This window comes from Pezoporus occidentalis, unplaced genomic scaffold (genome assembly GCF_034315485.1).
Source record: "Pezoporus occidentalis ecotype Australia unplaced genomic scaffold, CSIRO_AGI_Poc_V1 ctg286, whole genome shotgun sequence".
NCBI lineage: Eukaryota > Metazoa > Chordata > Aves > Psittaciformes > Psittacidae > Pezoporus > Pezoporus occidentalis.
In genome coordinates, this window is record NW_026914785.1 from 86,809 (window position 1) to 101,388 (window position 14,580).

Consider the following 14,580-nt stretch of genomic DNA (forward strand, 5'->3'; position numbering starts at 1 on the left):
GCCTCATTCTGCTCCTGGGCTTTTGCCATTCACTGAAATTCTCTCATCTACTTCATCAGCTGAGGATAACAGAAGATGATTGCTTGGTGGGAAGCCCTCCCAGATGCGTGTGCAGACGGGTCTGACTGCTGGCGGATGAGTGCAGGGAAGGCAACATGCCTTCTGCCTCACCTGGCAATGCTTTGGTGACAAACACCAATAAGTCAGACATGGCAGCTTTAGAAAAGCTTCTCCCAGGCATAGATTCTTGTGTTAGAAATTTCCCCGTGCCTTGTCATGAGACAGCAAATATTCACAAAGGGTTTCTCTCCAACAGAAAAACCTTCACGGAACCAAGACCTCTCATGTAGTAATTTTCACACCTCCTCTGATAAACAGAAGCCAGGCACTACAGGAAGTCAGACAAAAGTTCTTCATGGTCGAAATGCTCCTAATAAAAGGAATGTGGGAAGTACACTCCCAAACGTATTCTTGATCCCCTTGTGTCACACACACATCATACTGTTCAAATCAACTACCAAACAGCCTCAGCTGCTCTGCCCAAGAGGGATGGTGCACTGTTGGCACATTGTAGAAGAAAACCACTGGCTTGCTATGCAGCTGCTCAACACCTCGCGAAGGGCAGCAGGTGCTGCAGCAAAACAGCAAGGAAATGTTCACATTCAAATCCACAGATATTTTAGGATCTACAATGACTCTCTAATTTGCCAAGCTCAAGGGCTTTTTTGGTCTTTCTTGGATTTCCTCATGCAGGAAACCCAACTTTTTGCAAAAGGAGCTCATGTAAGTCCTTCTATTCACCTTTCCAGGAGCACCTTGGAGAAGGTCTTATCCTGTGTTGCACACAACACATTGTCGATCCACTGCAATTAACTCTGTGTCTTGCTCCAAAGATCTGAGATGGGTTAAAAGGCTGCTCTGAAGCATCCCAGGCAGCTTTAAAGGATACTTATTAGGAATACATAAGTTTATTACTAGGAACCACGCTGGCTTGTATTGAAGGGTTTGCAGACACCAAGTTCAGTGTTACTATCAGCTGTAAGTTGATGTCAGGGTGGTAAAAATAGCCTGTTTTTAGCACTTAGCAGTTACTTCACACATACACCCACATGAATTGTGTTAATCTTCCACACTTCAGTCAAATTAGCAGTTTAGTTCCCTGCAGTCCTTTTTGTGCTTTGTGTTTCTGTTATCCACATAACACTCAAAGCCAAGTAGTGAAGTGGGGCAGGAGCAGTAAATAACTGGGGAGTCCTGGTAAAGCTACTCTGCCCAGTCCACTTCTGAAAAAGAACCTGCTAGGTAGGCTATTGCTAAATAAGTTAATTACAGCATCTCCTCGAATTGTTCTGGTGAGTTAAAATTCCCCACTTACAGACAAACAACAGATTTTAAAATTTATACTGGACCCCCTATTACCTTTCTGCTGAGGTATCCTGATATTAAGAGTGCCAATTCTTTCTTTGGGTAAGCCAATCTGATGACAGAAGTACCTCTGTTCATTCTTATTCTTACTCTTACCCTTTTTGAAAAAATATTCAGGTAACAATATCACACATGTTCTACAGAATATTCCTCCCTGGGCCTACCACAAGTAGATTTTCTTCTCTGCTCTGTAAATCACCTCTGTAGCTGGCCACAGTGAAGCTATACAGACAGATTTTGTGGTCCCTGCTGAATCACCTTTTGCTTCTGGCTTTTTAAATATTGATTTAAAGATGCTGTAAGTATTAAAATAAAAGAAAATTTCCTGCAGTCTTTCAAGGGTTGCATGGCATCCCTTCTCCCTATTTTTGCCTGCAGTCTTTAACTGCAACATAGCTGGCCAAAGGTACAGCAAGGATGGGGTGAGCTGAGTGTATGCACCCTGCAATGCTAAAGGTGCCAAGCTACCTTCTGCCAGTTTAGAGCTCTGTTGAGCACATCTGCTGTTTAGGAATCACCAAAAGCAGATCATGTAAGAATGACTTTGGTATTTTTTTAATCAACGACATCCTTACACATTGCCACATATTAATCTTTTCCTAGAAATTAGTTCTTTGCCTCATCACCAGCTGCAAACTGCAGTAGCTTGAGTCATCAGCTAACAGGTCCAATTTCTTTTTTTCTTGAACATATGGCAGTTGCACATTTAAAGGATACTGTCTGGAATGATTCATTATAAATGTAAGTTTATCATTCTCACTAGAATGTAATTTCCAGTTAACATCTTAACATCAGACACAAAGTAAATGCCTTGTATAGAGAAACAAGAATGAGCAGAAATACAGTTTTCCCAGATGCTCCATTAAAACAAGCATTAGTGTCAGAAGCCCTTCCCACATCACTTGTAGATAAGAAGCAACCATTATCAGCCTCATTTTGAGCACTTGCTCAAAATGCACAGCTACAGACAATGCTGATTTTGAAAGTGGTAATAGAGTACCTTTACACAAGGAGTCTAGCTGAGATCTACAGTACCCTGTCTCACATCTTGTTAGACATTGCTCAAAACACCTCATCTTATGGAGGTTCCCTATCAAAAATCCCATTCTATAGGAGTAATAGCAATAGCACTTCAAAGAAATTATTGACATCTGCTACATTTTTTTTTGGCAAGAAACACAGTTAAAATCATCCTCTTTGCAGAAGAAACAAAGCCAAGTATTAGCTATTTATGTTCTGCGTAACACTCCAAGTTCACAATTGGATTGGGTAATGGACTAAATCCAGACCTTATTCAAGTTTGACACGACTTTCAAAAGAAAACAATCACCATGCACAATTTTTGGAAGCATCACTGGTTCAGATTTACACCAGTGGAAATAAGGATGGAACTTAATCCCTCTAGGTAAAATTACTACTTCTTCACAATGGTCACTGTTAATAAAAACTTCTAAGTACTTGCAAAGCATATGTAGATCTACACTTATAAAAGTTACTAAACAAGAAATAAGCTTGGCTTGTGTTTCTATTTCTTTTTTTAGCTCTTTTTTTTTTTATATATTAAGAGGTCATAAGTGCTTGATTTTCTATTTTGAAAAGGGAAGGAGGAGAAAGATATGCTGTAACTGCTGTGAATGTCACCACAAGGACCCAAAAGCTGATCAGTCAGAGGAGGACTTCTACTGAATTTATTAAACGTTTTGTTTGTGACACCTGCTTAATTCAGTAGTAAACGACACCAGCTGAAACACACAGCCGCTCACAGCTCTGGAGAACTTTTTACCAGAAAAGATCATTAATAACATCAAGAAATACCTGAAACAGAAAGCAAAACACACACAAAAATAAATCTGAGGCAAAATGTTAAGATCTCTAAATCTCCACTACCTTTGCACTTCTTTAATGAGGTGAAAGAGAACAGAAAGCCTGTTTAAAAAGGCTTCGTATGGTTGTCTTTTAAATATCCACACAGCTGCCAAAACTGCTGCTGTCCTTTCTTGTGATTATGGTAAATTTCAGTGGGTGGTCCGAGCAGTGATAAACATGTCATGAGGGCAAATAGAGCACAGGGTTTCTTAATGACAGCAGGTTATATAAAATACTTCTGTGTTACATTTGGGGAAAAAAAAACCACCAAAGATTTCCAAAGGAATGGTAACAGACAAAGTTGGGTATTCCCATGCTCTCCTTCCACTTGCAGTTTCCAGGCAGATGAAGTCACGACAACCCTTCAGTCCCTGCAAAATGATGTATTAATTCAAAAATGACATAAACCCAAATCTGACCTGACCCTTCAGTCTCATTATACCTCCCCTCTGACACTTTGAGCTCTTACCTGGTGCAGTTTTGTAAGACACAGTTTTGGTGGTGGGCATGGGTGGTGCGCTCTTTGTAACAGGGCTTGGTGCCATCTGCAGACCTTGCCGCTGCCTCTTCAGCTCCTCTTCTCGTTGCTGGGCAGCTCTGATCTCTTCTTCTATCATCGATAAAGTCCGCTGCTTCCTTGACCGTAACTTGAAAGGGCCCACGGTCACTTCAGATTCCTGCGTGGCCAGGATGGAAGCTGTGCTCCTCAGCTCAGCTGCCTCTGAATACTTGCTGAAATAGCTGACTTCATGCCTGTTCTCCTCCACAAGGAACGGCTGGCTGGCGGAGTACACAGGCGACTGCTGCAAACTCTTCCCTTCCCTGAGTCCTGAGTCTTCCTCTTTTGAAATCTTTGGTATGGTATCCCTTTTTTCCTGGACAGGTGAGGACACCTGGGGTGGCTCAAACATTGGGTTCTGCTGCCCCCTGGAGGCTGGAGCTGGCCCAGGGGTGGCTGGCTGCTCTTCGACCGAGACCTCTTTCTCCACTGGGGTTTCTTCTTTCCTGCAGCTTGCTTTATCCGCCTGCTCGGCTATGGCTTGTTGGATGGCGTTTTGAACCAGCAGGTCAGCATGGTACTCCAGCTGGTCATCAATCAGCATGGAGTCTGCCAAGGCAGAGGAGGCTGAGTCACAGCCTGGGTCGCTGAATGACTTAGAGATGCCTTCACCCCTACACTCTGCTGGAGTGTCAGCCTGCGGGGTCTGCGGCAGGGAGAAATCAGCCAGCGAGCTTTCCTGCAGAGCACTCATGGTCTCGTTGGAAGCACCACTGTCACTGATGTTATCCATGCTGAAGTCGTTGGAAAGGGTCTCCAAGACGGTGGTATCCTGAGACCTGACAGACAAGTCATCCAAGCCGGAGTCAAGCTCCTCTGGAGGAGAAGAGGCACTGCCTGACTTTGGGAACTGGTCTAGCATGCCCTGTCCATCATCCTTCACCACTGTGAAGACTGCTCTTGCACTCATGAATTCTCCATCTTCTGCCCACAGCTTCGAGGCCTGTCCAGCTCTGGAGCTATCAGTGCATGGTAACTCTCTTACTGGGTCAGCAGTTGTAGTCTGAGTACTTGTATCATCTTCTAAGGTACAGGAGACCTTCTGTGCTTTGACAACAGTGGCACTGTTCCCCTCCAGCTGTCCTGCTGGCCCACACACTGAAATGGGTCTTGTCACTGAGGACAGTGGCCTATCAATATGAGAAGAATTGAGGCTTTTGCAGAAGGGTTTGATGGAGAACATTTTGGGTGTTCCTGACCGCCTCAGTGGGGCCTGGCCCTGAGACAGCCCTGAATGCTCCATCTGCTGGAACTGCTTCCTGGCAGCTGAGAAGTCAATCTGCTCTGTGACAATATCCTCTTTCTTGATAGTGACTGGCTCTGGTGGTACAAAGGATGTTGCACCTTGCTGCTGCTGTCTCTCCTTGCGCTCCTTGTACTTCTTGTGGGACTCCAGATGCTCTTCATCCAGTTGATCCTCCAGGGTCTTCTCTTGGGGAGGGTTCCACCATTTGGCAGCAATGTTGGGGTTTTTCTTGACAGCCTGGCTTTTAATAAGTTCCCTTCTTTCCTTTTCAAGTTCCATCATTTCCTCTGACGATCTCACTTTGCGAACCCTGTATTTTTCCTTCTCTTCCTCATCTTCAAAGAGCTTTGAGGGCTTTTTGTCTTCATGGAAGGCTCGTAGTTCAAACTTTGCCTCTTTCTTAAGGGTTGTAAGAGTTGTTTCTCCATCCTTAGAGGATCTTCTAGAGCTGTTTGAAGAAGCAGGACTTCCTGGCACCTTCAGACTCTCCCTAGTGTCATCTTTTAGTTCACTGAAGGAATGGCCATTAGATTTCAGGTTCTCATGTGCTATGCTAGCTTCACTTGGTTCAACTACCAAAGGTGTCTGCTTGACAGCTACATTTTCTTCCCTTTCACTGGGAGTGGAACTATTATTGACATTAACAGATGCTCCTGAGCCATCCATAATGGAGACTGCACTTGGTTCAGGGGAGGATGTCCCATTAAAGGGATTATCTGCACTAGAATCGCAGCAATTTGCCTCCAACACTTCATCTAGGTATCTGATCTCCTTAGCAACTTCACTGTCCAGAGATTCGTGCCTTTCCTTAAGACCATTGTGGCTGGTAGCAGAGGAAAAGAAATGTGTTGGATTGTCCATGGGATGTGGTGAAGCCACTGTGGTGATGTTTTTATGTTCAGAAACTGGAACTTCAATTTCCATTTTCTCTTCTTTTGTAGCAAGCACAGTAGCTGGCTCCAAGAAATTGGCACAGTTTTGGTCTCTATCTTTTCTCAACCTGATGTCATCCTCAGGGATTCTGGAAGATTTCTAAAATAAAAAAGAACAAAACTTTGATGAAGTCCTAAAAAGCAACATTTTAATTTTTGCAGAGTAAACACCATCTGGAAAGCGACTCCTAGCACTTCTCAAACTTGAGATTAAAGCAGCCCTTCAGAGTGTGGGAAAGCAAGGCAAATCATTAACATAAAAAAACAGAAAGTTACCCTATGACAAGCTGGACAAGGCACTAAACCAACAAACTTTCATTTAAGTATCTCCCATGGGCTTACCATACTCACTTTATCATTATTTCATGCCTGTGTCCTTGTTTGCTACTAAAAAACGAGCTTTGGATTTACAAGTTATTAATGACTTGGTTGTTTAGGTTCTTCAAGGGTTTGCATAAACAGCACAAAATACCTGTCATCTTGGTAATTTAAAAATGCTTTCTGCACCTGAAGGAAAGGTATCAGGAGAACTGGCTACCCTGGACCTGGAGAAGGCTGAGGTCCTTAACAACTTCTTTGCCTCGGTCTTCACTGGCAAACGCTCTGACCACACCACCCAAGTCTTGGAAGGCAGACGCAGGGTGTGAAAATGAAGACCTTGGGCCCACTGTAGGAGAGGATCTGGTTAGAGATCATCTTAAGAACCTGAACATGGACAAACCTGATGAAATCCCTCCACGGGTCCTGAAGGAGCTGGCAAATGAAGTTGCTAAGCCACTGTCCATCCTATTTGAGAAATCATGGCAGTCAGGTGAAGCTCCTGATGACTGGAAAAAGGGAAATATAACCCCCATTTTCAAGAAGGGGAAAATGGATGGCCCGGGGAACTACAGACCAGTCAATCTCATCTCTGTGCCTGGCAAAATCTTGGAGCAGACTCTCCTGGAAGGCATGCTAAGGCACATGGAAATCAACAAGGTGCTTGGTGACAGCCAGCATGGCTTCACTAAGGGGAAATCCTGCCTGACCAATTTGGTGGCCTTCTATGATGGAGCCACAGAATTGATGGTCAGGGGTAGAGCAGTTGATGTCATCTACCTGGACTTGTGCAAAGTGTTGGACACTGTCCTGCACATCCTTGTCTCTAAATTAGAGCGACATCAATTTGATGGATGGACCACTCGGTGGATAAAGAACTGTCTGGATGGCCACACACAAAGAGTTGTGGTCAATGGCTCAATGTCCGGCTGGAGACCAGTAACGAGTGGTGTCCCTCAGGGATCAGTGTTGGGACTGGTCTTGTTCAACATCTTTGTTGCTGCACATGGGCAGCGGGATTGAGTGCGCCCTCAGCAAGTTTGCCGATGACACCAAGCTGTGTGGTTTGGTTGATACGCTGGAGGGAAGGAATGCCATCCAGAGGGACCCGGACACGCTTGTGAGGTGGGCTGATGCCAACCTCATGAAGTTTAACCATGCCAAGTGCAAGGTCCTACACCTGGGTCGGAGCAATCCCAGACACAGCTACAGGTTGGGCAGAGAAGAGATTCAGAGCAGCCCTGTGGAGAAGGACTTGGGGGTGTTGGTTGATGAGAAAATGAACATGAGCCGGCTTCAGTGTGTGCTCGCAGCCCAGAAAGCCAACCGTACCCTGGGCTGCATCAAAAGGAGCGTGACCAGCAGGTTGAAGGAGGTGATCCTGCCCCTCTACTCCGCTCTTGTGAGACCTCACTTGGAGTATTGTGTGCAGTTCTGGTGTCTTCAACATAAAAAGGACAAGGAACTGTTGGAACAAGTCCAGAGGAAGGCCACAAGGATGATCAGGGGACTGGAGCACCTCCCGTATGAAGACAGGCTGAGAAAGTTGGGGCTGTTCAGCCTGGAGAACAGAAGGCTTCGTGGAGACCTCATAGCAGCATTCCAGTATCTGAAGCGAGCCTATAAGGATGCTGGGGAGGGACTCTTCATTAGGGACTGTTGTGACAGGACAAGGGGTAATGGGTTAAAACTTAAACAGGGGAAGTTTAGATTGGATATATGGAAGAAATTTTTTACTGTTAGTGTGGTGAGGCACTGGAATGGGTTGCCCAGGGAAGCTGTGAATGCTCCATCCCTGGTGGTGTTCAAGGCCAGGTTGGATAGAGCCTTGGGTGACATGGTTTAGTGGGAGGTGTCTCTGCCCATGGCAGGGGGGTTGGAACTAGATGATCTTAAGCTCCTTTCCAACCCTAACCATTCTATGATTCTAAATCTCACAATGCTTCTACAGATGAAAAGTATTACTGCCCCTGTTTTACAGACACAGATGCTAACATGCAGGAAGAGTAGGCGAGTCATCCCAAGTTAGGAAAAAAGGACATGAGAACAGCAGCCAATGTTCATTTCTTAGTGGGTCACTCCTGGTCATCAAAGACAGGGTAGAATTACATCATTCTGGGAAGACTCAAGGTCCTTCTCCATCCCACATGGAAACCCACACACACCTGGACCTGGGAGACAGGAAGTGTTTGCAACTCCCATGGCATGAAGACCACCACAAGGAGCATGACAGGGACTGGAGTCAAGATCTGCCTCCCACTGCTTTGATCTGTAGTGCAGATGCACTGGATTCATACTTCTCCCTGATGTGTTGCCTCTGCTCTCAAGGAGGGTATTGAAAGAAACCCTACTTATGTTCAGGTATGGACAGATTTTACCGGTCACTGAACTTACTGTGACTAAGTATGAAGGAACCTCTGATTTGGCTAGGAATATGTCAATGAATTTCTCAATAATTCTTCCCTCCTGAAAGGCAAAAAAAAAAAAAGAAACCCCGAAAGAAAAGAAGAGGGTGTTTTCAACATCATTTTTTAAAAAGAATTTGAGCCCTGTGAAATCAGCAGCCAACAACAATGGCACTGTTGCCTGCTAGTCACTCCTGCCCTTGCTGTCCCTTATCCTGTGTGCTATTAATACACACTGCATCAGAAGATGATCAGCTAGGAGCACAATGACACCTACCAGTGACCTGAACAATCACATTGCCTCTGGGTTTATATACAGGCAGTAAAATGCATTTAATGCACCTTAAGGAATTACAGCCAGGCAGACAGAAAAGCTCTCTTTCTAAAAGCACTTGGAAAATTTTCTGTCTATGTAGTTGTACACAGCCAAAGACATGCTGGCTCCAGCCATTAGGTATTTTCTTCTTAACTGTGCTTAAATATTTGGGATAACCTTTAAAAACAAACAAAGAACCAACCTGCTTTTGTCTATGTATTACACTTGATATACCTCACTGCTTCTACTTTCATTTTACTTTCCGTTGAACCTAGAAATCTTGCAGCTGAAGTTTCTAGCACCGCTCTTCGTAAAGCATATTACATTTTTCACCATTTAAACATCTAAACGTGGCCAGTTTCTTTAGTCCTATTAAGGACATATTCAAGAAAGCAGATGTTCTGCTAAAAAACACAGAACAGCGAGTGCAAAATGTTACTTCCTGGAGCAGCCTCCGCAAAGGGACATAAGTACCAGTGCAGGACTGCTGGCTGTCTTTCACACAAATCATGAGAAGCTCATCATGCTCCGGCTAACGTTTGCTTCTAATCTGTCACTAGGCGACATTGGTGGCTAACCTGTGGCTGTCAGAACATATCTTCTGTGGATGCAGAAAATCACGTAATGAAGCTATGCACCACAGCCACTGAAAGACTTCTGCCTGCTGAACCAATCCAGAGCTGAAGAGCCCCCTGACCCTGTGCTTCTAGTATCTCCATGCCATGGAGCTGGGAATATGCCCTTGATTGTCCCAGAGACCCTATTTACTACAGCATGTCTACTTCCATCACTGCTTTAATGTATCAACTGTTTCAGATCATACCACATTTGGGCATTCAAGTTAGGGAACAGAACCACAGACGCAGTACTGTACCACTTTCTTATGATTGCCAGCCCATCCTCTCACAGCTGTAATCCCATAGCGAACAATTAAGACATGTATCTATAACTATCTAATCAGGGCACACATTTATGACATTATATAATTCAGAAAGTGCATGTGTTTATGAAATTGGTGTGACACATGTAACTGTGTACTAAGCCAGGCAATTTTGCCATAAAAGCTACAAGGAAACATGGCTACATAGGGGAGGGAGAGCCCTTTTTTGCAGGGGATTAGTAACTGAGCAAGGAGGAGGGCTCCCAGCATGGCAGAGAAGCCAGGGAGAAACAGCAGAGGAGGAAAAAAAAATTGTATTGAAAAAACCACCCAGTTTTTCCCTTAACATGTTCTGGCAGAGTCTGGGGACAATTTTGTGAGGTCATGGTAATAAGAGTATGCTTCAGACAACCCAGTGAGGAGCAGAAGTCAATCTACTAATGAGTTACCTGAAGATAACTGAGATCATAAGGATGGAAGCAGCTGACAAAACTAAGCTTTTCTTAACAGGGCTGGTTCAGGTTAACTGACACAAGAGGTGGGTGGAGGCTTGGAGTAGGAGGGCAGTGGAACACATAGAGACCCCCTGCCTCAGCTGTCTGGCAGAAGGAGGCAAGCTTGCCAGGGGGGCTACTTTTGCTCCACAGTGATAAGTATGTAAGAGCAGCTTTATATTTGCTGCCTACAGGGAGGCAGCTTTTCAAAGCCTGCACCATTACAAAGGCCTGTAAATGGGGAAAGGACTGCATTCAACATCTATTGTAGTCAGCAATACAGCGTTCAGCGATTCCCATACACTGCTCATCTAGACCCAGATTCTCCAGAAGTTACTGCTATGTTTACACAGTCTCTGAATGTGCATTCATTTCTGTTTAAGTCAAGATGCAACTGGGTAATTAGTGTTACTTATACAATGCTGCTGCACTTTAGTAAACCGCAGTTATTAGCAGCTTGGAGAATTATTAGCATATTTCCTCCTTGGCTGAATTCTTCATCTACAAAAGTGTAAGTGTTTGGGCAATCAACTCTTCTAGGAGGAAAAAAATGTGGGTGTGCTACTAGCAAGACCCAGCAAATGTAATGCCAGTGCCGTTCTTTGTTTGATGCAACTCAAAATGCAAAACGACAACAAGTGGGAGGCAATCCTTCTGAGCCACACTGACATTCTTCCGAAGCAACAGTGGTCAGGGGGCAGAGGAAAAGATTAGACAGCTAAAAACATTTAACGGCTTAAAAAACCAATAACACAATTTCCATTTCCTCAGGCTTCTATCTTCCTTTGAAGATGTCCTGTACTGCACCTGCTTCTACTCCCACTGCCTCATCACTGGTGCAGTGGTTTGCTCAATTCTTTCCCCTCTCCCTCTGCTCTTGGATCTAACTCTTGGGCCCGCTATTCCTCTAGCAGGTTTAGTACAATAGCGTAGCTAAAATCACATTTGCTTATGGTTGACTGGCTAATCCACACCTCCCTGCTCATGTCAATCATCTTCTCCCTTTTCACCTCCTGTCTTGGCCTGCCTCTTCAAAGTCTCTTTGCAATGGAGGAGGAACCAAATGATGGATTTACTAGGGGGCTGAGTCTGGCAAACCTTCAAGAGAGCATCTGCTTTCATTCAGCTCACCCTTCTGAAGAACGCAGTCGCCATCTGTGTCACAGATGGAGCCACCACAAGCACTGCAAAGATACAGAAGTTATTTGCACCTCGCACTTCCAGACGGCCACCCTGTACAGCAACAAACCCCCTACTCAACACAGGTACAGCTTCACTCTTGCTAGCAACTGCAAATATTTCCGTAACTGAGTTGTTTTCTGTAAAAGAATGGTATGAGAAGGAAATATTGTAGTTCTTAATGAGCAAGAAAAGCAAAAGCAGAATTGTACAAGGTGCTAGGATGCATCCCTCACAGTTCATTGCTCACTACCACCCAACCGGTGCTCGGAAAGGTGCCACCATCCCACCTCATCCCAGATGGGAATAACAGCCCAAACCACTGTGACGGCTCTTGTTTCATGCTGGCTGGTGTACTCACTTGCTCCCTCCCACAGCAGACTCTCAAAGGGCAGCTGCCAACTCATACACCTCCAAAAATGAGGCGATACCGCCTGTTTCTGGAGGGACAAGATGCTACAGGTGGGAACCTCTGCAGAAAGCAGTATGGAAGAAATGGGCCTAACACTTTGTTTTTGGAAATTTCCTTTTCAGGTGAGCTGAGAGAAAGCAGAAGCAGAAAAAAACTCTTCAAAAAGATCCCAGAACTGAGGAAGAAAAGGATGCACTGGTGATGTGGGCCTCAAGGGAAGGAAGGGAATTTCTACTAACACTACCTACAGGAACTATGCTTTTTCATAAAAAAATAAAGAAAATCCACTGAAAAACTCAAATCCAAAGTGTTGTCTTCTTGCTCCTGTGTGAAAAGCCCCCATTTTTCCTGATATTTTTATCCTGACTCTGAAGGGTTTAAAAAGTTTATTTTTCACTTAATAAACTGGATAAAGTTCAAGTTTCAGAAAAGAAGAAAAAGATCTCCAAAACCTGTTGCCAAATTTCACTGAATTTATGACATGTCAGGCACATGCTGGCTCTACCTTGAATAGCTTCATTCGTAATTGTACTCGCACACAAAAAGCAAAACCTGGCCTGTTCCTCTCACAGTGCACTACATGGTGTCTTCAAAACACAGATGGAAACTATTTCCAAAGACTAAAATGTATTACCATTGGGTGTCACAGTGACATTCTCTGTAAGTAGCTCTCTATGCTCTTAGACTTGCCTGAGATAGCCAGATAGTACAACAGCAAATTTTCTTGAAGAAAACCTGGCTTATCTCCTTTTAAGCACTTCAGAAATCACAAGAGTGCAGTCTAAAAATCAATGCAACTTCGTAACACCTCCCTGAGAAGCAGTGGGGGGCTCTTTTGGAGTACAATAATAAGGGATGTGGGGACAGAGTGCCCTAACAAATGGCTACTTGGAGAGCTTGCTGTGTGGCATTTTCTGAGTGGTTTTCTGTGTGTCCCTTTTTGTCTCTTTTAGAGAGGGAGCTGTGATTGAATTTTCTCAGAAAGCATGGGAAATGCTTTGCAATATTATTTTTCATTCCAGCTGAGCCACAGGCTTCAGCTTCCCCATGTGATACGCTATAAAACTTCATCAAATCAAAGTCCAATCTTATTTTGCTGCTGTAACACGTTAAGGATGGAGAAAAATCACCCCAAAATTATGAATACTTTAATGATAAACATATTTTTCATGGTTGGATATTTTAATGACTAGCACTTAATGAACAATACTGAATTTTTCAAAACATCTGTCTGGTATTTTCTGTGCCATCAGTAACAAACAGCTGAAGTTTTTTCCTGAGTAAGCCAGGATCCAACTCTGGAATAACCCTTGCCACTTCCCATTAACTCCAAGATGTATGAATTGGAAACAGTTTTTCTAAGGCAGGAAGCCAACTGTTCCTTTACACCAGCTATTTTCTCTTAACTCCTTAAAAATACAGATCTAGTCTCTCTGTGAAGAATTTGCAAACCTAATGACTGGATTTCAAATACTGTCAACAGGAGAAAACAAAACAACTGCCCCCTCCAAAAAAAAAAAACAACAAACCAAAACTAAAACCAAACAAAAAACCAGCAACTAAAAAGGCTGGCTACCTTCTATAAAATATTTTAATTCCTGCAAAAAACTGTATAATTGCATGAAGCACCTGTATGGACAAAGAGATTTATACAGAAATGTGTATCTAGGGACAAAAGGCTGCTAACTTCTGAATCAAAAGAAATACCACTTCTGATGAAGAAAAAACATCACAGAGGTTATTATAGTGCATTATGATGGTTACATAGCTGGCGATAGGGAAAGCAGTATATATTTGAGTGGAGTAGACTCAGATACTAGTGTTTGGGGCTGGTTAGCTTTGCTGTGAAAGCTCCATTTAGCTCTACAGTAATCAAGATCCTGAAATTCTGAAATTACAGGAAGCTCTGATTAAACTTTCATTCAGAAGCTGCAGCACGGTTTTGTACTGTCACACCCTAACCCCGCTCCCCAGTTTTCTATCAGCACCCACATAAGCGGATGCCCTGAGGAGTTCCAGAATGCTCTCTGTACCCAAGAGATAAGTAAATTGGTACTAATACGATTTCAGGTACAAGAACCTGCATTCAAAAGATGATTCTCTTGTGCTCTGTAATGTAGGTCAGCCTGAAAGTGCAACTGAATTAGGGCAGTAAATGCATGCATAAGAAAGCATTTCATCCAGCAAAACGTTTCTCTCATCATTCTCATCAGTTGAAATCCCACTCCTGATGTTCTTACAAATTGGTCACTTACAAACTGATTTCTATCTCAAAAAAAAACAACATGTAGTTAAGTATTGTTTCTTCTATCACTTCACTCAGTTCCCTAGGACAGAACGACCATGATAATAGGCCCTGTGTGAGAGCATGGGAGATAAACCAGTACTGCAGAGACACAGCACTAGATTCCAGGTCAATACAAATGTGTTAGAAGTATTAATCAACTGCGATACCACAGATGGTTAGTACTTTTTACCTTTGTGTTTTTCCTAAGGCTTTCCTGTGGCTTGTCTCTAAAATCTGTCTTTGCTGAAATAAGACTGAATG

The 14,580-nt window shown here is 43.7% G+C and overlaps 1 protein-coding gene across 9 annotated transcripts in view; it reads right to left on the reverse strand.

The window, feature by feature from the left end:
• Positions 1-14,580, reverse strand: part of PALM2AKAP2 (PALM2 and AKAP2 fusion) — a 265,897-nt gene that overhangs the window by 16,756 nt on the left and 234,561 nt on the right. For all 9 annotated transcript variants that reach the window (XM_062625996.1, XM_062625997.1, XM_062626000.1 and 6 more), the window contains one exon: positions 3,761-6,128. In XM_062625996.1, the coding sequence (XP_062481980.1) occupies positions 3,761-6,128 (2,368 nt within the window). The remainder of the gene's footprint in view (positions 1-3,760; positions 6,129-14,580) is intronic.